This window comes from Sprattus sprattus (assembly GCF_963457725.1).
Source record: "Sprattus sprattus genome assembly, chromosome: 5".
NCBI lineage: Eukaryota > Metazoa > Chordata > Actinopteri > Clupeiformes > Clupeidae > Sprattus > Sprattus sprattus.
Window position 1 is genome coordinate 12,166,163 of NC_137924.1, and position 25,011 is coordinate 12,191,173.

The 25,011-nt window shown below is 38.9% G+C and overlaps 2 protein-coding genes across 3 annotated transcripts; both read left to right on the forward strand.

Moving 5' to 3' along the window:
• hoxd3a (homeobox D3a) lies at positions 1-23,328 on the forward strand. 2 transcript variants are annotated; one of them, XM_080838358.1, is made up of 4 exons: positions 1-106; positions 18,034-18,096; positions 20,672-21,210; positions 21,684-23,328. In XM_080838358.1, the coding sequence occupies exons 3-4, from the start codon at positions 20,769-20,771 to the stop codon at positions 22,430-22,432; spliced, it is 1,191 nt and encodes a 396-aa protein (XP_080694484.1). In that variant the 5' UTR covers positions 1-106; positions 18,034-18,096; positions 20,672-20,768; the 3' UTR covers positions 22,433-23,328. The 2 variants fall into 2 exon arrangements, with proteins under 2 accessions (XP_080694484.1, XP_080694483.1); XM_080838357.1 differs by lacking the exon at positions 1-106 and adding an exon at positions 1,949-2,047.
• hoxd4a (homeobox D4a) lies at positions 9,135-10,349 on the forward strand. The gene is made up of 2 exons (XM_080838359.1): positions 9,135-9,555; positions 9,918-10,349. The coding sequence occupies exons 1-2, from the start codon at positions 9,150-9,152 to the stop codon at positions 10,217-10,219; spliced, it is 708 nt and encodes a 235-aa protein (XP_080694485.1). The 5' UTR covers positions 9,135-9,149; the 3' UTR covers positions 10,220-10,349.
• Positions 23,329-25,011: the final 1,683 nt, after the last annotated feature.

Sequence of the window (25,011 nt, forward strand, 5' to 3'; positions counted from 1 at the left end):
AATCCCACCGACTGTAAATCGTGCGGTAGTAATACTGGCGAAACACCAGAACGCCTGAATCAGGGCGCGTCTCCTTCTCAGATGTTCCCCCGGATGAGACCTCAAGGTTGGCTGTCGTAAAATTGGCTTTCACATCACGTACAGGCTTCTTACAGCTCTCCTTTTTCTCTTTAGAATGCAGGCTTTCCCAGGCTTGGCCTGCGTACTGTTTTCCTAGTTGCTTTCTATTTTGTCTTGAAATTTAATGTAGCCTAATATTAGGCTACCAAGATAGGAAGCTTAATTGAACGATTATATATATATTTAATATATGGCAAAGTGCTGCCCCTAATATACCCATGCAACGTATACTAATGGCGTGAATTTGATATGACAAATGGGTGGGTTAAATTGCTGCATGGAAAATGCTGGAAAATGGAAATGGAAGTCGAGGTTCAAGGACGTGCCTTCATCAAATGCACTTGCTATGTTGATAAGAGAAGATTTGCCAATTTCACGACCAGTGTAACAGATCATATCAAATAAATCTGCATACAAAGTAATATTCCACCTCAAAACATCTAATTCCATTAAATATTCACTTAGTGGTCAACACAGATGGAGATCCTATTCAGTTAGCTATCGAAGGTAAACGTGTCTATTATTCGAAACCTACATTTCAAAAAATATAACTCATTGATGTACAACCTCATTGCATATGTGTAATACATAATTTGTATCAATATAGGGATACAAATATATGGGATATCCCCAAAAGGTCACGAGAATAAGACTATTTCAATAAGTTATTTCACTAAAATTAAATTAAATTAAATATTACAGATCCATAAAGTGCACCCACAAACCCTACACATCTTAATGAAGAAAGATAAAAGAATAATAAGTACATTCAGTACTGTGCTTTGGTTATCTGTATAGTTAGACGTGATTGCTTACATTCTTTTATCTTTTTTCCTGCTTTATTTAATTGACAATACATTCAGATTGACCTGCAGAATAACATTACCATAATATCTCTCATAGACGAACAAACATGTCGTGGTTATCATATAGGCAATAATGCTACACGCTGTTTTGCATTAAGCTATACTTATGTATAATAATTGCGTCAGTTCTAACTAGGGTATTTCTGGTCCAAACATAGGATCTTCTGTTGTATTCTTATTTCCACTGACGGACTCTAAGCTCTTAACATATAGGGTTAACTCTGAAACAAGGGTCGAGACAGGGGACATTTACCTTACCTGCATTCTTATTCTGTATCAATTTAAATATTTTTGCAAGACCTCAAGCAGACACAATCTCATCTGAGGACGCGCGTGCGCCCTCGCGCGCACACACAAACACACAAACACACAGACATACAGCTAGATAGACAGATGGATAGATAGATAGATAGAGAAATGATGAAGAGAAAAAGGGAGAGACAGAGAAAGTACATTTTAAATATATGTATTAATTCTTGATTACAAAGCCATTTTATTTCCCATCTGTAACTCCAACATAGTGCAATCTAAAGAATGCTGCGCAATTTTGCACAAGGGTCCTGTTGTTCAAGTGAAAGTCATGGCAAAACTCATTGACCAAAAATGGAGGAATGGCTTCGGCCATTATGCGCAAAAAAAGAGAGGAACTGCAGCAGCCCGAAATTCCTTTTTGTTAGGAGACAATTTACAACTTGGTAATAGACCTTTTTATGAGCCTATATCGCCTGTCATTGGATGCCACTGGTCATGTGCATGAGGCAAACGTCTTCATGGCCCTTTTCCTGATTTCTCAAGCGGTTTTTTCATAGTATTCTGCAGCCAAAGCGACCCAAACTAAACGCTCTGTATGCACCCTTCAAAAGTCAGTATTTTGTTATTAGTGACTTTGAACAGTCATATCTGTAAAACACCCCAGGGGTTTGTAACTGTAAACATCTGTTATACTGACCGTGTTGGGCGCCGCTATTTCCAATCTGTGCAAGACACGCTACCAGCAGAAATGTGTCCTGATAGTTGTGCAAAGCGAGACATAGAAGACATGGATTACCCAACAACTAATGGTAAGTGTGCATCAAAATTTTTTATTTTTCACTTCGAAATAGGAACTTTCTGTTCAATTCAGGGAATAGTTTGTAACTGAGAGTACACCGGCATTATACGTTTAGATATAGAGATAGCAGTATATGCTAATAGGTGGAGAAATATCTTCTGTAGTAAAGTGCATGCAATATTTGTTTTATATCTTCTCCAATGTACGAGGTAGATTGTTACTTTTACAACAATACGATTACTATTTCACTATCTTCAACATTGGAATGTTATTAGAGGACAAGTGTCGACCCAAAGTTATGTACTGAATGTTAACTCCACGTACGTTTTCAAGCATTTTTTATTTTCGCAAAGTTATATATGCATTCTCATTTATTTATGAGTGTGGTTATATGGTCCTTGAAAATCTTAAGCTTGAAAAAAAAAGATAGGATTGAACCTTTTTAACCCAAGACGAGGTCTATGTTATCTGTATTTCTAAGAGTTATATTCCTGTTGTGAATATAGTAGGCCTTAATATCATGGTGCACACGAATAATAGTAGAACCATTATCGTCATTATTGTTGTCAATTGAAGCTGTCTAAAACATTAGTGTAATAGTTATCATATCTTAAGCGCAGAAAAAAATGGTTTGTATTTACAGTATATGGATTATTTCACAAAATGTCCTAACTTCGATCCGTACTTGCATATTTTACATTTGATCATTGAGATGTCAATATGCAATGTTTCTTAGAATACCTTAAATTGTTTTTAAGCATTGTGCGTGTGTTGAAATTAGATAAACCTTATACCCTAACACCGTCATATTGTGGTTTTCAATGTTTCGATGTTTTGATTTTTGCCGTTATATCGTATGTTAAAGAAAGTGATAAGAAAGCAAGAATGGGCTCTTCTCAGCCCTGGGGCTTTCGTTTGTACCTTGCATACATTTCGGCCACATCGGTAATAGTGTTAATAGCTTTGAGGAAGTCGTCGTCATAAAAGAAGAAATCATTGTGTTTCCCTTTACTTACACAAACAAATTTGTGAGAAGGCTATAGCTCTCTTGGTAAAGCTTTTCTCGGGAGCCTGGAGACGAGGGCTGCAGAACAAAGACAGTATTTCACCGCTGCCTGACAGGCAGCTGCAAAAGTATTTACAGCCTTACTGCAATGCGGCAAAGAGGGGGACAGGCAACAACCAGCAACTGAATGTGAGGCCTACACAGCCCACACAATCGAGTACACAACAGTGCGGATTTCGTCGTTTAATAAATATATGCAGGTTTCTTTCATTATGAAGCAATGCATACCATATTGACGAGCAAGTAACCAAATCGAAATGTTGTATAAGAAACGATTTCATCAAGGCCATTAATACTTGATAACCCTTAACATTGGTTTTAATTAATAAATACGTCGACGCAGTTGCCTACATGCACTATTTTATTGCCAAGTAGGCTATACATCATTGATGAAACTTGCACACATATTTAATTTACATTTGTTTCTGTCGCTGCCAGGATAACACGACAAGATAGGGATACAACATTTGCATCATAAGCAGCGTAATTGATCGTGCAATTTGAGTGTGTATTGTTCAAGACAGTATGAAACATTTCAATAATTGTCTATCTGACAACGTACAAGTGGTTGATTCATGCGTTGTCTATGTAGCTATGTATCATTTCATCACAATTACCCATAGCCCATTCACATGTTGGATCCAAATAAGTTATTCAACACCTTATCTCTACTCCTTCTCTGATAATTAGTATAATGTAATCTTTCTCAATATTTTGGGGTATTATAAATGAACGGTGATGATTTAATTGTCTGAACGACTTATAAGGAAAAAAGCATGACGTCATGTGAGCGATGCTGAGATGCTAGGAAACATGCATTAACGACTCGTGTCATGCGCCACTCCACTCACAACAGTGTGCCTATCCCCCGGCAGAAGGCGCTGTTGCCCAACATACAGGTTTCCCAATCTCATCGTTCCGCATCGTTTCTCTGGCAGGTCACTGCTGAAGGCAGAGATTGGTTGAGAAAAAACACGTGAGACCTCTTACGCTCTCCCCATTTGTCATAAACTCTGCCTGCAATAATTGTGAAACGAATGAAAGTAACTTACATAATTCTATTTCCATGGTGAGAAATCAAGTAGTGGGGCCTCATAGCATCTTCGTTTAGATGCAACCACTAAAAAGCGTGACACAGACTTTCCATTAGGACTTCCTCCGGTGCTAGACTACATATCATAGGGCAGTGCAGGAATGTACAACTTTAAAGTTTATAGATTAAACCGCGAACTATTAGCTTTCATACTATAGGCTATTTAAAATACACTGTCTACGCTGTCAATCACTGCACTGTAGCTGTCTCTCAATGTCCAGCAATAAACCTGCATTAAGCCATGTTTGTGTTTATGTGACGAATAAAGCGTAGTGTAATGAACAGTGGGTTTAGTTACACCACATCGTGAAGTAAATAATATAAACTAACTTTTTGACACAAACCGTTGTTTGCCAACTGCACAGCAAACGTTCCTGTGTTTTGAAGAGGGTGCCATATGGTGATGTTTTTTGCAGTCGAGGTTCACACGTACATTCTGCTACCCTCCCACCAGGAATCCTGTTTTATGGTTTTATTACCTCCGATTTTATTGGATTTAGGCAGGGAATCTTGTAGAAGTTTACGAGAAGGGGCCACAAAAGGTCATCGTTTGTTTCTACAGAGACATAGTAGCTCGAGCACTGTCTACAAAAATGTTTAATTTTATTTTGCTTATTGTTAAATGAGGACGTGGAACAACGTGTATTTTTGTTATGTATGTGTATGTTTAACCACGCTCCACATGTCTGAAGAAAGCATAGGCCTATTTAGTAATTATTTAATAGGGTTACTTTTGAAAGTATGGAAACAACTATCAATGTGTTTGAAAAGAGCTATTTTAAACATACCAGGCTTATTTCAGTCTTTAAAACATCGAAGGTTAAATGCGTATGCCTTGCCTCTTTTTTTCCGGCGACACCGGTGTAATCGCCATTATTGAATAAGTGCAACTTTGAGGGTTATTTATGGCACCAGTGCGGTGTCTTGAATGGCTGTGGGGAAGCACGTGATGCCATTAAACTTTGTTTTATGGCCAGGGAGTTGACAAGCCAAAATATAATTCACATTGTATATTAGAAAGGACTTGCAGATGGTTTAGAATAGAACCCTGAATTGGTGGAGGCGAGTATTAGACTCTTGATACCTTTGGATCATGGATATACTTATCTCTCAGCATTTTTCCTATCGCGGTGCTGTACGAGGTAAGACTCTTTTACAATACTCGTCACTGAACTTGTCCGAGGTGAGGGAGTTGCCTTTGTGAGGCATCAGGTAGTCTAAATATACTGCCGTTGTTTCTCTGTGTTTAAATAGTCTGAGAGTATATAACTTAACAGAGAAAAAGTAGGAGCTCAGATGCTCGATTGCATAGGCTACTGTAGCGATGAGCTAAAATGACACAATATAATGAAGATGACGTAAATGTTATGCGGTACTCAGGGGTTTGAGGCAAAAGTGGCGCCACGTAAAAAGGCAGTGGAGTCATCGTGTAGACTTTTAGTCGTCCGGCTTGTGTCGCTGTCTTCTTTCTACATGTTTTAGATTTTTACATGGGGAAAATAAGATTATTTTGCTTTTCGACTGATAAAACCATGAAATGTTGCTTTACGCATTTCAATCGAAAAATTACTTTTTGAAAGAGATAAAATGTCTCTTGTAGACGAATTGTGCTTTGGTTTTGTGGTATAGTGTTAGCTGGATAAAGATTACTATTGATTCATATATTATCATATGTTATGGGACAAAATGAGACGAAGGCAAATGTCACATCTTACGTGTAATAGCCACTATTTCAGAGATCCGCTAGGGCAGATAAGTCAACCTGTTGTGTATCGATGGTTTATGTCCTCCTGCTCATAATGTTTGCATTTGTACGAATCCAGATATTCAAACGAGTAAATTGACTTGGAATGATGCCACGAACGAATTCACACTTTTAGAAGTATTATCAGATCATTGCGGGCCTAATGTAAATGCAACGTGCTCTATAGCGCCCCCAGAGCCTTTCCTGTCTTGGTGGTGTGGTTTAAAATATGTTTCGAAAATATATGACCAAAATCTAGTTTATTCGGAAGGCAGCCGAATTGCTGCCATATCATTAAATTAGTAGATGCAGAGTAATACTCAAATTATCCCTTTAATTACGAGAACCCCATAGGTTTCTCTTTAATAATTGTATAGTGCTAGCTGTTAATTCATGTAGCCAGTACAATTTAAATTATACCTTAATGGCTATAGTTTGTGTCTTCTGTATATTGCTGAGGTCTCGATGAAATGTGTATGTGCTATGACCACCTATTCGAAGTTTAGATGACAACAGAATGCTAATGTATGTAAGATTTGCTTTACCGAGCGAAATGTCTTCTGTTCGAACTTAGTGTGTGACTTTATCCTTGCAAAACAATATTTATGATACAAGTTTTCATATATAGAAAGAAACGATTTTAACATTTGAACATACACGCACATATGTATATATTCACACTTTTATTTCAATACCGTAATGAAATAAATGGTCGCACACACCCTAAGCAAACTACTGTAAGACCACATCTAATGTAAAAGATGTTGCAATAGCTGGATATGTTCTCCATTTGTTAAAGTTTAAGCCAAGGGTCAAGACAAGTGATGACATTTTAATTCTTTTGTTCATGAGTAACTCGGCTTTGACCCGTCTGAACAAGTCTCGAGTAAAGGTGAAACTCAGGTCAAGCTGTCTAACAGAAATGAAAATCCAAACTAACCAAGTAATATTCGTATGAATTAACCATATCATGTTTATAACTGCTAAGGCCGTTTCGTAAATAATTTAACAAGACACAACTGAGCCTATAAATTGAATAGCCTAGGCTATTCTGGAACTTTTTCTGTCAACATCCACCCATCCTTTCGTATTAGGGTATAATATTGAATTACAATAAATCATGCAGTAAAATTTTGTTCTGAAATGTATAATCATACGAAAACATCTGAAAAAGTGTTTTTATTTTATATAAATATGGACATCTATCTTTGGGACACGTGGCTGTGACGGTTTCTATAATTAAAAAACTGTAAAACGGCTCAACCAGAATATCAGAAACATCATGCAAACCCTCATCAGTCGAACAAAACGAACGTTTTAAAAAGTCATATTAAGGCAGTTTCTTTCACATGTTACAAATATCGTATCCAGAGGTTTCCCTCTCTGGTACCCAAACTTTGAGCGCTAGACGGAAAAGAGGTGACCACCGGATGGCTCGAACAGGCCTATAACTGATGAACTTTTGTTGCTCCTGCTGTCTGTCCGAACAAAAATTAATGAAACTTTGTGATGGTTGTAAATGATTTAGTTGACCCCTTGCCCTGTAGCCTAGTCTGTGTCTTCTGTGCCTGATACCACATTGGTTAGGACGCCTAGAATGGCCTGGATTGCGTTTTGAACCTTAAGCATCATCTGATACATGTATTTTTTTATTTGGTTATAACAAGGATATCACGGATGTTTTTTATTTTTAAAGAAAATGCCAAGATTGGCATCGTAAACAGGCAACATCGCATCAAAGGGGATATAACGGAATCTAGTCAACTTCTGGTCTCCGTAAGGTGTGGAGTTGTTCCGGACAATGTTGATCTATATTAAAAGCACTGTAATTTAGCATTAATTACGCTATATGACTTGAGAAAGGCAATTGATATCGAATTTGAATTCAGATGTAATGGTTTGGCACTTGCTCTTCTTGATTGATTTGTCTTGGCTAAAAATATAAATGACATGAAGAACAGTTTGTCGCAAAGAGCAGCAATTGGACGCATATATTCCGTCGTCTATATATACCCTGTAGAACCGAATTTGTGTGATTATATCACGGTCACAGATTCGATTCTAGGGGAGTATATGGATGATGCAAAAACATCACTAGAACTCCTCAGTTGCTTTTAATTATGCAAAATATTCGTATTTGTCGCCCACCAAGGTAGAATACTATGTGGTGCTAGTGCGTAAAGGGCCATTGTCTTAACAGGGTCATCGTATTGTGTTAATACATTCTGGTCGCTTAGTGAATCAGAGGACAGTGTAGTAGTGCTGGTATTGCCCACATTTCTTTGAATTGTTTGAGCAAATTCAAAACTCAAGTCTTCAAAAATTCACAAGAACACCATTTCAACATTTGTTGTGACCAAGGGGCCTCTCAGAAGCTTTAATGACAAGTGTTACAATTTCGATATGGTCACACATTTTTACTTCAAATCTCAAACGCAGTGGACTCTTTCTTATGATTTCAGTGTGCTAAAATGGGTAGCTGATTCTTTTATGGTACTTGTTTCTTTAATTTTGATTCCTTTTGTCTAACCATGTTTGATTATTGATTGTCAAAGCGTATTGATGGTTTGCGGGGAGCCCCTTACACGCCTCTGAAAGGACGAGAGCAGATGAAATGATGGGACTCCTGTAACTTTTGGATGACCCCTTCTTGACAAAGACGGTCTCCATCAATTGTCCACTGGTCTTTAGTCCGACTTTTTGTGCCTGGGGTCGTTTTTGTATCTTTTGTTTGTTTATATGTCAAAATCCTTGCCTAGAGTTTGATTAATTCAATCTAAACTAAACCAAAGCACACGATTTACCAAGCTGTAACATAGTGTCATCTCGAATTCTCAGATACCGTAGGTTTGTTACATTATGATCATTTTTTGGTAAGGATGCGGGGACGGCAGCAGCGAATAGTAGTTTCCCGTATTGTTTTTACACCTTATTACCGTATCGACTCAAAATAAGGTTCGAGTCAGCAAGTTCGAAGTCACAGTGAAATGCCCTTTTGTTTGTCCTAATTAAAATATTTTGTGAAATTTGGGTTAGATTGCTGCTAGGTGTGTATACTTATCCGATAATAGACTCCCTTCTTCTCTATTGGCTCATCTGGTCACATGGCCGCCTAACTTTATTCTGTTGACAGCAAGTAGGAGGGCTTTATGGAGGGAGGAAAAAAAGACAACTCGAGAAAAATTAGTATTTTCTACCTTCAGAAATTAATGGCCATGAGTTCGTACATGGTGAACTCCAAGTATGTGGATCCTAAATTTCCTCCTTGTGAGGAATATTCGCAAAACAGCTATATACCTGATCAGGGGCCAGGGTACTACAGTCCATCGCAGGACACTGATTTCCAGCATCCAGGAATCTATCCACGGTCAAACTACTCGGAGCAGCCTTTCAATTGTAACACTGTGCAGGGCTCCACAGTGCAACCGCGGGGTCATGTGCAGGAGCAAGCTAGCCATCCGAGCCCTTTCACCGCCCAGACCGAGCAGTGTCCTTCGGTCCAAGTACCTGGCCCGAGGACTTGTGGGCAGCAAAACACAAAGAACCAAAACGGGATACAAGCCAAGCAGCCAGCAATAGTTTACCCCTGGATGAAGAAAGTGCACATTGCAAATGGTAAGATTCACTTTCTGTGATATCTCTCTCGGACCAGTCCGCGCTGCTATTTAAGCCACACTAAAATCACTCAGTGAAATATTTATGGGTTCTTTTGAAGGGGCCGCCAATTACACCAGCCATAAATTTTTATTGCTTGGGAAATAGGCCGCTAGCTACTTTTGCATGCCTTTCGATGTATTAAAAACTCAGTTCGATTATTAGTTTAACAGAATTTTGATGAACAGAACGGTAGTGCCTTTATTTTTCTGACGTTAAGGATTTAAACATACATTAGCCATGCTTGTACATTTGAGGGAAAGTTCAATTGTTTTGTTGACTGGAGGGTTGTTGGCTAACTTATGTACTTTTACTCTTACCAGTGAATCCGGATTACACAGGACCAGAACCCAAACGATCACGGACAGCCTACACAAGACAGCAGGTTTTAGAACTGGAAAAGGAATTCCATTTTAACAGGTATCTGACCAGACGGCGTCGCATTGAGATTGCTCATACGCTCGTTCTTTCCGAGCGCCAGATAAAAATCTGGTTTCAGAACAGAAGAATGAAATGGAAAAAGGATCACAAACTGCCCAACACAAAAGGAAGATCTGCGTCGGCCTCAAACCAGCATGTACAGCACGTTCAAAAGGACAACCAGACAGATATCACAACTCTATAACTGAAATTGGAATCCGTTTCTTCTTCCTCTGAAGTATAAAGTGAACTATGTATTGTAGACAATGCTGCATTTGACTTTGCATGGTCTCAGAATATGACATTTTTGGGTCATTATAATTTGTGAATGTGAACCAGAGGCGCACATTACAAAATCCTTTGTGAGAGAGCTACGAAGTGTGGACTATGTAGTGATATATCATCAATCTACACCATTGTAACTCTTAGGTGGTTAAGAGGATACGAGTGCATCACCACATTCTTCACGTGCTCCTCTGAGGTACAGTAGATTTCAGAAACCGAAACCGTGTTTTCACAACAAACGCCTCCTGAGCTAGAAGACGTAAATGGTGCACCCAAGTTCTTATATTTGCAGTCTTCTATTCCATGTGTGTTTAAGCTAACCCCTTTTGCCCCAGTCAAGGAGCGAATGAGTTGAAATTGGTACTGTTTAAATGGAGAAATCTGCTCATGTAAAGGTCGATTAGGTGCATCTCATTAAAGTCTGAAATTAGAACCTATTTACGAAAAAGGTGCATCAATTGGACATTGTTTCTATTTTAAACGTGGAATGCCCACTAAAAGGCGGGCAAAATGCTAGTACGTGAGGCTAGGAGTATAATTACTGATAGAAAGTTTATCTGAGAAGAAAAATCTTCATTGAAGTCTCTGACTGCACTAACTCTACACAAAAAAACTTTCTACAAAGGCGTTTGAATTTATTTTGAAGTGAGAAATGCCTATATGTTGATCTGAATTTTTCTTTGGTAGGCTATAAATCTCCCGTGACACGTTTGTAAACAGTGTACAATTAAAGAAGCTGTATATCTGTCTTCCAGATGTCATTTGATAATTCTTTAATTACACTCTTCTTTTTTTATTTCTTTACCTACTTTTACTATTGTAATATACATTTTGGAAGTGAATTCATTGAAATCCTTTATTTATTAAATATCAGAATTGAGAATGCTTAAAGTTTGAGTTTGCGTTTACAATGCTTATGGACCCAGATTATGTCCAAAACATTCCATAAACCTGTTATTGTGTTAATCGAATAAAAGTGCAACATTTTATCTATATTATGTAATATATCTGTATTTTGTTCAGATTTTCTACAAACGCGTTTTGTAGCAAAATGGTAATTTCAAAATCCTGAATACAGGATAGTAACAGCATCACATATTACTCTCTTGAAAAAATATAAACAAGTATATTTTGTTGCAACTGGTCTAGGTTTATAATGCTTAAGTGAGAAGTATTTTATAAACTAAAGGAAGAGTTGGATGCTCGAATTCTAAGCCGATGCATTCACGTAGTCATTAAATATTCCGGTAGCTTCTCTTCTGCAGTCATTGTCTCCTGCACAAAAAGCTAGGATCTCACGCACTGCAAAGATGTCTTCTCTGAAGCCTTTTCGTTGAGAGGATTGAAAAGGTATTTTTACAGAAGCCAGTCAAAGCTCCAGAGGCAGGTTCAACCAGAGGACACATTTTCTATTGCATTAGACGTATTTCAGCCGCAAGGACTGACCCCGAAACCCTTGACCCGCTGGACCCGCGGCCCTTTCTTACGCAGACGGTATTCGCATTCTGTGCTGGTAAATGGGCAACTTTTTAAGTTTAAGGCATTATGCGTCTTTGTACTATGCAGTGCTCTATCTAGAAAACATGTTGGCGTGCTCTTATTTCTTGTTTTTAAATGCACTAAATGTTATGGGCTGTGAGGAGCACATTGCAATTATTCATTATTTCCCTTTTTGTATTTCATTTGAGAATGTTGTGACGTGAACATCAGGATGTCCTCGAAATACCTAATGATCCAATAAAGACTGATATTGATGATCCCTTGTAAAGAACATGCTTATTTACACACCAACACAGTCTACTAAGCTTTTATAGTCCACTAGTATAGTATAGTAGGGAGCAGAGAAATTAGTTGGTGTAGGGTCGTGAACAGTTCGTCACTCAGGTTGGGTGTCATAAGCAATCTTGGAAGTAACATTCTTGTAACTGAGATTGTAAAACGCAGTTAATGAAGAGATAACTTTTGGGTATGGGACAAAATAGCAGCTTCAGTGTTCAGTGAACAAAATAGCAGCTTCAGTCCTATAGTACGTGGACTCAATTGACTAGGTTTACATTAATTTGCTGAAACAAAGCTTTTTTCTGGTGTAAGTCTTTTGTTTCAATGTTAGGCTAATGGTAAATGAAAAAGGAATAAACCCTAGTGGTGCCCAGCTTCCCTGTTAGCATGAGTGTCATGAATTGTGATACTTCATATCCTTTCCTTTTTTAACAGTGTGTGTATGTGAGCGCGCGCGCTTGCGCGGGTTCATGTGTTTATCTGTGTGCGCCTCAGTGTACTGGCACGCGCAGAGTTGCGCGAGCGTGCATGGGCCTCTATTCGTCTATGATTTCGCATGTGTGTGTGTGTGTGTGTGTGTGTGTGTGTGTGTGTGTGTGTGTGTGTGTGTGTGAGTGTGTTTGTTGGTGGCTAAAACAGACCGGGTACAGCACTGAGTACTTGCTTTGCAACTTATCACCACTACATTTGCACGTATAGGCTTGATGCTCATTCCGGCTAAATATATTTTTCATTTAGGGTTTGAAATGACAGTCCGGCAACACATGTAGGAGCCATCTTTTACTACCACATAGAAAAAGGATTAAGGGCAAAGGATTAATGCTGTTTTAAAAGGCACATAACCTTGGTGTGAAATTATTTTATTGTGCAGTCAGACGTTATAAGTGCAGTTACTAAAAAACAGAAAAACCTCAAAATATATCTGGTTGTGTCTACACAATGCCTGATTATTGTAGTCAGGAAACGTTTGTTTACTTGAAATAATCCTCTAAATTAACATGAAATATTGTTTTGTACAACCACGTTGGAGGAAAGTCATTGTCTTCACTGAGTCTATAATGCGTTCTGAGTATTGACCTACATGTCTGAATACAATAAATGGGAGCCATAGGCAGTACCATTTGCAATGACACTGCACCGACGACCATCATCGGGCTCACAATGGCTCTCAAACGGCCATATTTGATTTCCAGCTGTTCGCAGAAAATGTCCTCGCTCTGCAAGACAGCCCCATAAGATATATTAAACTGCGCTGTCGACATCCGAAGATAGAATTCTGGGACTATATGCTTCCTTTCTATATCCCTTTTTCTATTTGACCACGTGATTGTCTAAATAATTAATGCAGCACGTCCCCTAGAAACACGGCGTCGTCATTAATCGCGAGGAGTCTATCAGACTTGAAAACTGAAGAGATCCCAAGAAAATAATATCCAAACGTTCCGTCCGGTACCCTACGCTACTATACCCTGCATCTTTATACAGCATTTGATCCAATGGAAGCTTGGTATGTAAACATTTAAGTTTTTGTTTTGAGTGAGATGCTAAATGAACATAACTGTCAGATTTTTGATAAATAGTGCCCTTTGATGAGTGCGCCGGGGCTTCTTTTCAGACAGCTTGGACTTATAATGGGTAGCAGTGGCTTCTCCCGTTCAGTCGAGTAGACAACCAATAATGCCGCATGAAATGTTCAGGAAGATGTGGATTTTGTTACTACTGCACACGACTGTAGTATTTTACAATGGCATTCCGCTGTCCGAAACTATCTTCAGTTTCTGCATCCATCCTTAAGGGACAATATTCATGCGATCTTTCCCAGTTTGGGTTTGCAGAATCAGTGGAGCTATGTTGGTTTTGCTTTCAAATGGCTTCGTGCAAGGGCCTGTTTCTGGTCATAATTCTTCAAAGGTGCAATTCATCCATTATCTTACCTTTAGGTTTTTACTTGAACGTCTTGATTGCGTTGGGAAGAGATGGGTTGCAAAACATTTAAAGATGGAGAAAACGGGATTTAAGAACTGCAATAGCTACCACAAAAGTGCACATAATTCGAAATCACTCATTTATATTTATATTCAAAACAAAACAATACACCGATATATTCAGGGAGTAAAGAAGCGCACCAGAGTGAAGTAATCAAACTAAAACAATAGCACTAATTCCTTAAGAATGTTAACACCATCGGCTTTCCTCCAATTCGTATTGCCGTTTTGTTAACTGTGATGTATAATGATTTGAAATGTATTTAATAAAAAGTGGTGGTTCTTGGAGGTTGGGTTGACAGTTATCTGCGTCGTGGTAAATCATTCCAGGTAATTCCTGAAAGGGTGCGAGGCTGTTTGGGGGCCGGGCGCAGGCTGTAAATCTTTCACTTTTATTGCCCCATGAACATATGCTGCGATGCGAAGTTCTTGCATCCCTCTCCTCAGAACAAGCTCTCTGTCCGGCAGGGTCCCATTCTGTTCCCTGGCTGTCTATCTCCGTCTTCTTTAGCAGGAGTGGTTTGCTCCCTTGGAGACATTTGGGCATTATTTTCACCACAATTCACAGAAAATACGGGCATGGGACGAACTCACCTCTCCAGAAGAATGACTAGACACCAAAAAGTTGCTAAATTACTTTTAATCATATTATTTCTCAATATTATTCCGTAAGAACAATATCAATTGAAAAGCTAAACGCATTAGCACAGTCATAAACATTCACATGTATATTAACTTTGCAAACACTTCGTCTGTATGTAAGGAACAATGTAACATTAGAGATGATTTTGATGAATCTCCCTAGCTGACGAGGTCATACATTCCTGTCATTGCCAAAGCCATAATCATCAAACAATATTCCAATGGCTTCCTGTAACATAGACGTTTCCTGGCAAATCAAAATAGCTAAAATAGGACCGTGGCCATGATTTCTGTTTTCATGTTTTCTTTTTTTACCTGATGGCCTTTCATGTCACAAAACCAAATTGGCAGATAGTGGTATTGTTCGTTTTTGTCTTATGTGCTTGTAAACTCAAAAGTGTAACCTATATATAGTGATTTTGCATTTCATATTTTTAATATGGAAAATGAAACTGGTTCGGATTGAAAAGCCATACAATGTGCAACCTAACAGAAAATATATCATCATGGCGCTAAAACAAAGCATCTTTAAGCGTAAATACATATGGAATTACAAGCCATTGAATAACAAACCTAATATAAATAGGGAAAAAGTCGTAATGATGATTACAGAGATGCATCATTGCCAATTATAGAGGCCCTGTCTCACCCCAAACATAGCAGAAAAGAAAAAAAAAGAATGAAAAATAAATAGGCTAACATAGGCTGTTTTACTTGAGTGTGTAAAACACTGTAGCAGACGAGGCAAATGGAAACGCTCTTCCCTTTGAAAATGTATTAGTGAGGTTCGGTTGAAGGTGCTGCCTCAATCAGGACAATCTGCTATCCAGATCACGTGAACAAATATGCTTGTATTTTAAGGCTGCGCCTTTATTTGTCATCATAAAGCTTTCCGAAACACCAATATCCCAATGTTAACTGTAACGCAGGTGGCACCCTAATCCTCGTTTTTTTTCCAATGGGCGGTTGATTGCCAGCCATATTTCCTTTTTGGAATAAGGATGCCTGCTTCGTTTTTTATTGGTAGCTGAGAGTGTGTCTTCCATTCTATCGGGAATACTGTCCGCGCTGGTATATGGAAATGTCTGAAAAAGCGCAAGATCAGGTTTAGGACAGTATTGTCTACAGACAAAGGGTGAAGGATATATTCTAGAGACTGCAGGGAAAGAAAATTGAGACTGAGAAGCGCTCCTATATGATAAATTGATTCACAGGTAAGCCATTGCATGGCAAAACGCAACCTTTAACCACGGGTTTACATAATGCGAGCTTGAAAAAATATGATTTATTCCATTCAGAAGAGGTGATCTTTATTAATGTCGCTCACGTCTATAAGTATGCAAGTGCGGTTTGGGGAGAAGAAATGCAATTTAGAAGACAAGTTTATAGTTTTTGAGCAACCACGAGCAATTTCGAAAGGTTAGATTGGACGTTTGTCAGATTCATACTTTGGGATGCTGGTTTTAGCTGATTTTGCGATTTGACGAAAACTAACTACAAAGGGGAAGAGAACTGGGAGAACTTTCAGTAGTGACTCATAGATTGTGAGATCGTAAATCACATTAATTTGTTGTCTTATCGTCACAGTAATGCTAGACATGATGCATGTGGTTTCAAATAGGGTATAGTATTTTGTTAAGAAGTAATGTTACCATTTATTTCAACTGATCCCATTGCTTGAATTTCAATATTTCAGATATTGTCGTAGTTTTGCAGGAAGAACTTCTTAAAGCGTAACACATTTTCCTCCTTAATATTTCAGGTTGGTTATTTGGCACTTGAGTGTAGGCTACTATTTTGAGTAACGTTGGCTCATAACATAACTTGTGAGGAGATTGAAGATAGAGTGCTATGTTGATTCTCACGTCTTAATATTAGTTATTCTCTCAAATCCTCTTTGCAAATACAGTGGGGTTTAATAGTAATTTAGATATTTATTATTATCGGGCTTGTATTATGGTACATTTCTCACTAAAATAAAAACATTTGCACTCAGATAGTCGGATGATTAGACTAGCCTTTAGGAATTATTATACCGTAGCTGTTTATTCCATTGTATTAGCTAGGATGAGTCTAGTAGTGAACCGCATAGAAACCATGGTGGTATTATTTACTCACTTCGTTTTGTTATAAACAAAAAATAAAACTGTCAACATTTGACCTGTTTTTCTGGAAACATGCCTTGGAGGGACTGACTGGCCATTAACCCATCCAGAAAGAATCAAATTACGGCCTTGAGACTTAAGGAACTAAAAAACGCATTACATTTTCAAAAAGCAAGAGTAATCATAGTTATAATTTAATATAGTTTAAAAACACATATAGGTGTTTTGTTATTTGTCGAGCGATGTGTGAGCAATGGCCTACTGAATAGACAATTACCTCTTATCTACAATAACGTGTTGTTTCTACTGGAAAATAGACGATAATAAAACAAATAAAAATTAAACGCAGAAACGCACTTTAGGTCCAAGAATTTCAGGAGTGGTTCAATATGTCGAGACTATTATTTTAACTACCCATTGTCCTATTGTGCATTTCAAACTTACCGTAAAAATGCGTAGGCGAAGAACATCGCTTCAGCCAAAAGAGCATGTCATGATTAACAAGAGAACTGGTTAAATTTATTCCATTAAGGACACTTACAACACGATGAACAACTCTATATTTCCAAAGGCTTCTTTAATGTCACCATTTACCAAATCTTCTTAAATCTTAGCAGAAACCGAGCGCGCCCGATAGCTGTCTACTGTGACATATCTGTGCCATAGTTTTATCCAGGAAGACTACGAAACTACCCTTTTTAAATAAAGTTGTGTCTAAGAGGAAACGTTAGTCGTTCTATCTCCTACGAATGTTTGGTCTTTTAAACCAAGTGAAAACTTCAGTGGCTCAGTGGCTTGTGACTTACTTGAAGCCCTTCCGCTCGTTGTTCATTAATCTTTGAGTTATTGCTAAGCGAGCCAAAGGTCACCCAAAAGGCTTATGACTGCTAAATATTTTGGCCAGCTTCTCTTTGTGTAGAAACGCTTGTCTCAGTTTTCTCTTAAAGTTTCAGTCTGAAGTGAAATCTATGCCAAGGGTTTGTGGTCCGATATTTACTGACCACCCATACTTTAATATTATGTAATAGCCTACTCAACAGTGTCCCTAGAATGTGTGTCAAAATATGTTATTCTGCCAACGGAGGCTATAAAGAATCTAGGTGAAGTACCTTAACCATACATGAAAAAAAGATATATGATGGAAAATTCGAATCTAAAATCTGTGATGTGAAATGTGTGGGCATTCAGAGACATATAATAACCGCCATGTTTTCTTCATCTAGGTGGTGGTACATATGATGCAGTGCGTCTGAGGGAAAACAATACAGAGACCAACACAGACCACGGTAAGCAGTTTTGTCTTTAAATTTACTGTGAGAATAGTAAATAACCAAGAAAATGAAAAATACATCTGTGCACAACAACAACAATAACGTAAAGTCGATGTTTTAGAAGTGCTATAAATAATATTATAATTTATAGAATCATTATTATTATTTGTATTATTATTAAAGACAATGCTATTCAAACCAGTGCTCCAGCGAATACTAAATGTTCAAAGCTGAAGTGAAAAATTCAAACTATAAAAATGAAGTTGAATACGTTAAAAGTATTCAATTAAAGCAGTCTTGGTCATCTCGTTATACGCGCTTGCATGATTTTAGATGCATTTTAGCCTTATTATGCATTTTCCGCTTCCACGTGCTTGAAAAACAAGTCCTTTTTTGTGTCTTATCCTTTTCCCGACTGATTTCCAAGCAGTTTCATTGTCCATGATTAACAGTTAGTATGCCTAAATCCATACACCCAAGCATCGTTTGAACAACCTTTCCTGCGTCTCAAAATATATCGATAATTTCCACATTTGTTTCTGCATATGGAGTCCTCCGAATATGACCAGCCTGTTGGTATGCTTCAAACCACGTTCTAAGAAGACATGGACGCTTTTATAAGGGTCCTATTGCCCTGTTACAGGGGATCATGCGGAGTAGGACATTCTTTTGGCTAGTCTTCCTCCCACGCAAATGATTCAAGTCTTCTTAGGGTAGCAATACTGGAGTGTTTTTCTTTGCAGCGCTCTGCTAGGCCCACACGACCATGGCATCGACAGTCATAAATTTTGTGGCGTCCTCAATGACAGGTGCATTGATATGCACCGCGCAGAGCATCAGGCCTGTTAATAACCCCTGCATGCATTTTGGGCCTATTGCATTTGGTCTGCTTTGGGCCCTTCATATGTGCTTTTGTGAACAGTTACATATCTTACTATGTGTGGCGGAGGACCTGCAAAACCTTAAGGAGTAGGTGTAAAATTCCCGGGCTAGTTTTTACACCCACGCATTTGCTGTGTACGCACATTTGTGAGCCAATTTGCATACTTGGTGACCCACCCATCTCAAGAAAGTAATTCAATGGTAGGGCACAAAGGCAAGAGGCTACATTTTATTTAGCCACATATTGCTAAAAATAATGGATAGGAAATAGTTTGACCTATTTCCATGAGAGAACACTGAAATATAATCATTATAAGAGGACGCCTTGCTGTAGATTCCAAATAAAGGACGCACCAGGAGGGTTGCATGACTGCTGTCTTTATGATTTACAGCCATTTGTGAGGTTCAGACAAAGTTCACACACTCTCACACACACACACGCGGGCTCTCTCTCTCTCTCTCTGTGTCACACATACACACACAGAAGCACGCACAAACACATGCACACACACAAGTTAGAAGTAGTCAACAGATACGATATGAGGTGCCCTTTTTGCTGTACGTACTTATACAGATGTAATAATTATGTGTGCGTGAATAAAATATGGGGGGAGCCTCGTTGCTCATTTAAATCCCAATAACACGATTCTGTCAAGGTTTCCTTTCGATCACTCATAGACTAGAGCAATTTATCAAATTCACACAGCGGATATTAGCTTCAAGGACGGGTAATTATGCCTACATTTGATCACGAAAGAACGATATTTCCATCTATATTTCACAATTTTATTCAGCCTCAACAAAATTACAAAGAAGTCTCTGTAACAATGGTCATGTATGTCCACTGAGCTGGAAAAGAAAGGGACATTGTGTTGACCAAAAATGCTGATTCGCTTGCCAGTCTTAGAATTTGCTCAAAGGGGATCCTTGAGCGCAGGTTAAATTTTAACCCCTTTGTTGCATTTGAGCCTGTGTGGCTCCGAAAGCGAAAGGTTTAGATGGGGAAGAAAAAGCAACCATATGATAAGGCTTGTCAGGAATTGACATAATTCAGAATGAAGAGATTCTCAGGTGAAGGGGGTGGGCTCACTTATAATATTACATCAATAATTTTCCTGACTATAAGAACCTGGATCTTTCTGTGAGCCACATGCAACCTTTAGAGCCCATACGAGCTGTACTTAAGTGTTTAAGTGTAACGATAAGAGATGATGGGCTGTCCATAACCAAATGCAATATTTTGTCTGGCAACTGAGAGATCGATTTTCGTGTTTGTCTAAGCACTTGGAAAAAGGCAACGGGCATTTATGAGCCCAAAGATGTGAACGGAGTATGAAAAACCGTCAGGTCAATTGAGTTGATATTGCCATCACAAGGCTAACTCAACTGCTCATGTATCACTTTTAATTAATCTGAAAATTAACATATGTAAGTGAAGAACTCAAAAATTGTACTATGCATAAGAAAGGTGCAATAAATAAAAGGGCAAGTCGAAGTCGGTGAGCTCAAAGACTGCTCTGACTGGTGGGTTACCTGAGACCCGAACTAAGTATTGAATTCGAGACGAGTGAGTGAAATGAAACTGTCGAGTCATGAAAACCAATCGCATGATCATCGGTGTTTTGATGTGCCATCATATAATGTATCCTAATGTTGATGCGAGTCCAGCTATATATTTAAAGTCTAAGACAATCTAATGTCTCCACAGGTCCGAGGATAACAAACCTGTGGGAAACTCCAATCACGTGACACAGGCGTCCATGCTATTGGACGAAAGTACGCAGGCCCCTTCAGATTGAATCTTCATGATGCAGAAAGCCACGTACTATGACAATACTGGACTGTTTGGAGGCTACTCGTACCCCAAGTCTGACTCCTACAGCTATGGCACATCTCACCAGTCTTACCCCACGTCTAACATGGAAAATGAATACCAGGGTCCCATCTGTCCCCTACAAACATCATCTGCCCGGCCACCTGCCAATAAAACTAGTGATCTAAATGGCAGCTGCATGAGACCAAGTGGCAGTCAGAGCAACAGCCTACCAGAAAGTATTGGTGAACAGCCCCAAGCACCTCCTTTGGCTGCCTCTTCACCCAACTCCAACAGCACTACATCTCAGAAAAAGAAATCTCCCACCAACAATGCCTCCAGCACTGCCAACCCTGTCACTACAAAGCAGATATTTCCATGGATGAAGGAGAGCAGGCAGAACTCGAAGAAGGGCAACAGTGGTTCAACATCAGGTATAAAGGACTGTGTGTATAGTTTACATGTTTCAGGGTATGTGTGTGTTGGTTGGAGGGGTGTTTTACCCGGAATGATACAGACTTTGAATCGTTGTTTAATATCGTGCTGTAGAAGTGCCTCTAGACTAGTATGGGGTCTATCTATCTTATTTATTCAGTCACTCGCTGAATTAAGGAGTGAACGGGACATTTCTCTCTCTCTGTGGTGCACTTCCAGATAAACGTCTTTGATACCAAACATAGGACTGTAAATTGATCATTTTATATTCGGTGTGAAATATGTGGCCATTGTCAAGATTTTAACTGATCACAATGTTTCCATGTGTGTTAAATGCTTTGAGTGGAGGGGATGCTGCAAGGTTTTGTTTGCATGTTAAGTCTCAATGCATGTCATGATAGTGTGAGCGAAATTTCCATCAGTGGGATAGCATTTAGCACGCCGGCACTCATGCTCGAAATCTATTTTGCAGGTGAAACCTGTGATGATAAGAGTCCACCAGGACCAGCCTCCAAACGGGTGCGCACTGCCTACACAAGTGCCCAACTGGTCGAGCTTGAGAAGGAGTTCCATTTCAACCGGTATCTTTGTCGTCCCCGAAGAGTGGAGATGGCTAATTTATTGAATCTAACTGAGCGCCAAATAAAGATCTGGTTTCAAAACAGGAGGATGAAGTACAAAAAGGACCAGAAAGCCAAGGGGATAATGCACTCCCCCATGGGACATTCTCCGGACAGAAGCCCACCGTTAAGTGGCCCGAATCATATTGGATATTCTGGTGTGCTTCCAAATGTAAACAATCTCACCTATGATGCGCCTTCACCTCCGTCATTCGCTAAGCCACAACAAAACATGTACGGCCTGGCTGCGTACACGGCACCATTGGGTGGTTGCATACCCCAACAGAAAAGGTATCCTAGCACAGATTATGAACACCACAGCATGCAAGGCAACGGAAGCTTTGCCAGCGCTAATTTACAAGGCAGTCCAGTGTACGTTGGGGGAAATTTCGTTGATTCCATGCCAGCTTCGGGCCCCATGTTCAACCTCGGCCATCTCCCCCATCCTTCATCCGCCAGTGTGGACTACAGCTGTGCCGCTCAGATTCCAGGCAACCACCACCATGGACCCTGTGACCCCCATCCCACATACACAGACCTCACCTCTCACCATGCGTCTCAGGGAAGGATTCAGGAAGCGCCTAAACTAACGCATTTGTAAGGATTTCATTGGTGTGCCCAAGCGACATTTCGCTCTTTTATTACCTCACTAGTTTTAAAGTAATTTATATAACTACACTCCCAGAGAGTCATACATATTACCCCGTATTACTATTACTGCTATGATTGTAATTATTTTTTAAAAATAGCTGTGGTCCATTTCTATTGACTGTTGATGGTGCGCAGAAGGGATTGCTTACTGTCAGTTGTTCCATTTTGTAAGAGCAATGCGCAATATAAGGAACATTTCATAAGGTATTAGCCTACTTGAAGGTAAGTCCTGTAGATCTGACAGTATTAGACAGCCATCTTTAGAGGATGAAATTTGTAGAATAATATAATTAAAAAAAACATGGACTCAATTGTTAAGTCGTCTGGTTAGGCATCTGTATTCTGAATCTGTTACCGGTTCAATACACCTTTATTTATTTTATTTTCCTGAGAATGTATGGCAAACATGTATTGCGACTGATTGTAATATTTATTATTTAATGTTTTTTTGTATCGCACATTATTTATCATATCATGTAGGCTATTTATATGAACACATGTAGAATTTATGCAGCGTTTATTGGACAAATTCCTTGGATGTCATAACCATCAAACCAGTCCAATTAAGTTGGATTTTTTTTTAAACAATGGTGTTGGCTAGTGTATTTTGGTGTAAAGAGTTCCCAATTGTAAATCTGGTAAAACTGGGCAAGGAGTCATTGCAATCATTAGTTCAAAAGCTGATTCTGTTGGTTATGCACCAACTTGTCATTTCCGTGTCTTTGCCCAAATCACCCAAGATGAATGTTATTTTGTAAGGTGGATGGTCCATACATAAAAAAAATTGACGAAATGTTAATGATATGGAAATGTTATATTTTATTGTGTTACACATTTTGTAAATAAAGTGCTTAAATTAAAATATATGGTTAATGCCTCATTGTTTCTGATGACAATAAAACATGACTTCAGCATTCATATAGGCATTTTGTTCCTCTGTTTTATGGCTTTACGGAATATCAAAGACCACGACGCCATTTTGAAAACAAAATTGATGGTAAACAATGGAGGTGGTCTTAAGCACTCACAACCATTTGCACACAAGCGTGTGCGGCTGCGCTCTCTCATTCAGCAAAACTATTTGAAAAATAAATTCGATTCATGGTGAAAAAGGAATTTATCTGAGAATAATCATGATAAAATCTACCTCTATCACTTACATATAAGGATTTTTGGACTTAATTTGTCATGATATTTATTCCTTTTCTGTGTTGTCATCAAATCACTAGATCATGTCCTATAATGTGATATTTACATACATGCATCGCGATGATTAAGCTAGTCTACTTTATAATGACCAATTCATTCATCAGTCATTTGGAGAACACCTATTGGACTAGACTCAATTCGCCGGTGTAGCATAATCAGGTATGATAGTGTTCAAATTCTGTACGAAATAGAGAAAAGTGCTTCGCAGAAGTATGTACTTTATTTTGTAACGTAACCATCCAAATAGCCTCGAGTTTTGCCACCTACGGTTCTGGATACGATTAAAGCCTATTGGGGCTATCATAAAAATCTAATGTAAAACAGCCAATTTTTCACTCAAACATATTTATTAGACAAATGGTCCACAATATGACTGCACTGTATAAAGATGAGAGCTCTATTTCAAGAGATGCTTGCTCCAAGCAGGGAGAACCATATTGAAAAGTGCGCCGTGCACTCCCTCTTCCCCCTAGCGAGACATTTCAAAGCTCATTAATCAAAAACTCGTCGCTTTCAAACTCGCCACTGATTCCCACTCCTTAGGAACAAAGCTTTTGCATTCTGAACTCTGGAAACACATTTCAAACTGAGAGGCCAAACTTTGCCCAGGGAGCAATGATGACAGCATGCCTTTTGGTGGCTTACATCCATGATTGGGGAAGCTGAGAGATCGTAAAGGCGGGGAACGAAACATTTCGGATGGATCAGACGGTGGGTTCCCTAGAATTAACCATACCTTATCAATATTTAAAATTACTAAATTGTAGTTTGCCTGAGCATATGGCACACGCCACTTATTATAATTTTAACCGAAACGCGCATGCAAACTAACATTTTAGTTCAGTTTGTATTCTTAAATACATTTATCGATGACAGATACGAAACAGAATAAGGTAGTGACTAATTATTTGGTTCGGAGTGGTTTTATTTTCCGAGGGATTTGGCTGATGTTTTGTTACCCACAGCAACGCTGTTTTATGGCAGCCATTTTAACCGTCGGTCATTATGAAGTGGCTATTATGCGAGCCATGCCAAAAAGCTCCACTCCAGATAGAGAAGACGTGCTTAATTGCCTTGGTAGTATTTCGGAATCAAGGGGAGAAGATTCACACTAAATGTCAATGGTGGACGTACATGTCGGGCATCTAACAATAAAGCAGCATCACCATTACGCCGACTGAATGATTCAGCATAGGTGCTATCCATTTGTTCAATAGTGGTTGGTACCAGCTATGGCCGCAGTACACATCAGGAGGGACGTGAGCAATCTCTACATTTTTTTCAAGGTATTGTTGAGTTGCTGATGCTTAGTTGAATGTT

Bases quoted from the DNA above. Each gene is read 5' to 3' on its own strand.
- hoxd4a (XM_080838359.1), top strand. From the start codon at position 9,150: ATGGCCATGAGTTCGTACATGGTGAACTCCAAGTATGTGGATCCTAAA. The intron at 9,556-9,917 runs GTAAGATTCACT...TACTCTTACCAG, and splicing joins GAAAGTGCACATTGCAAATG to TGAATCCGGATTACACAGGA.
- hoxd3a (XM_080838358.1), top strand. From the start codon at position 20,769: ATGATGCAGAAAGCCACGTACTATGACAATACTGGACTGTTTGGAGGC. The intron at 21,211-21,683 runs GTATAAAGGACT...TCTATTTTGCAG, and splicing joins CAACAGTGGTTCAACATCAG to GTGAAACCTGTGATGATAAG.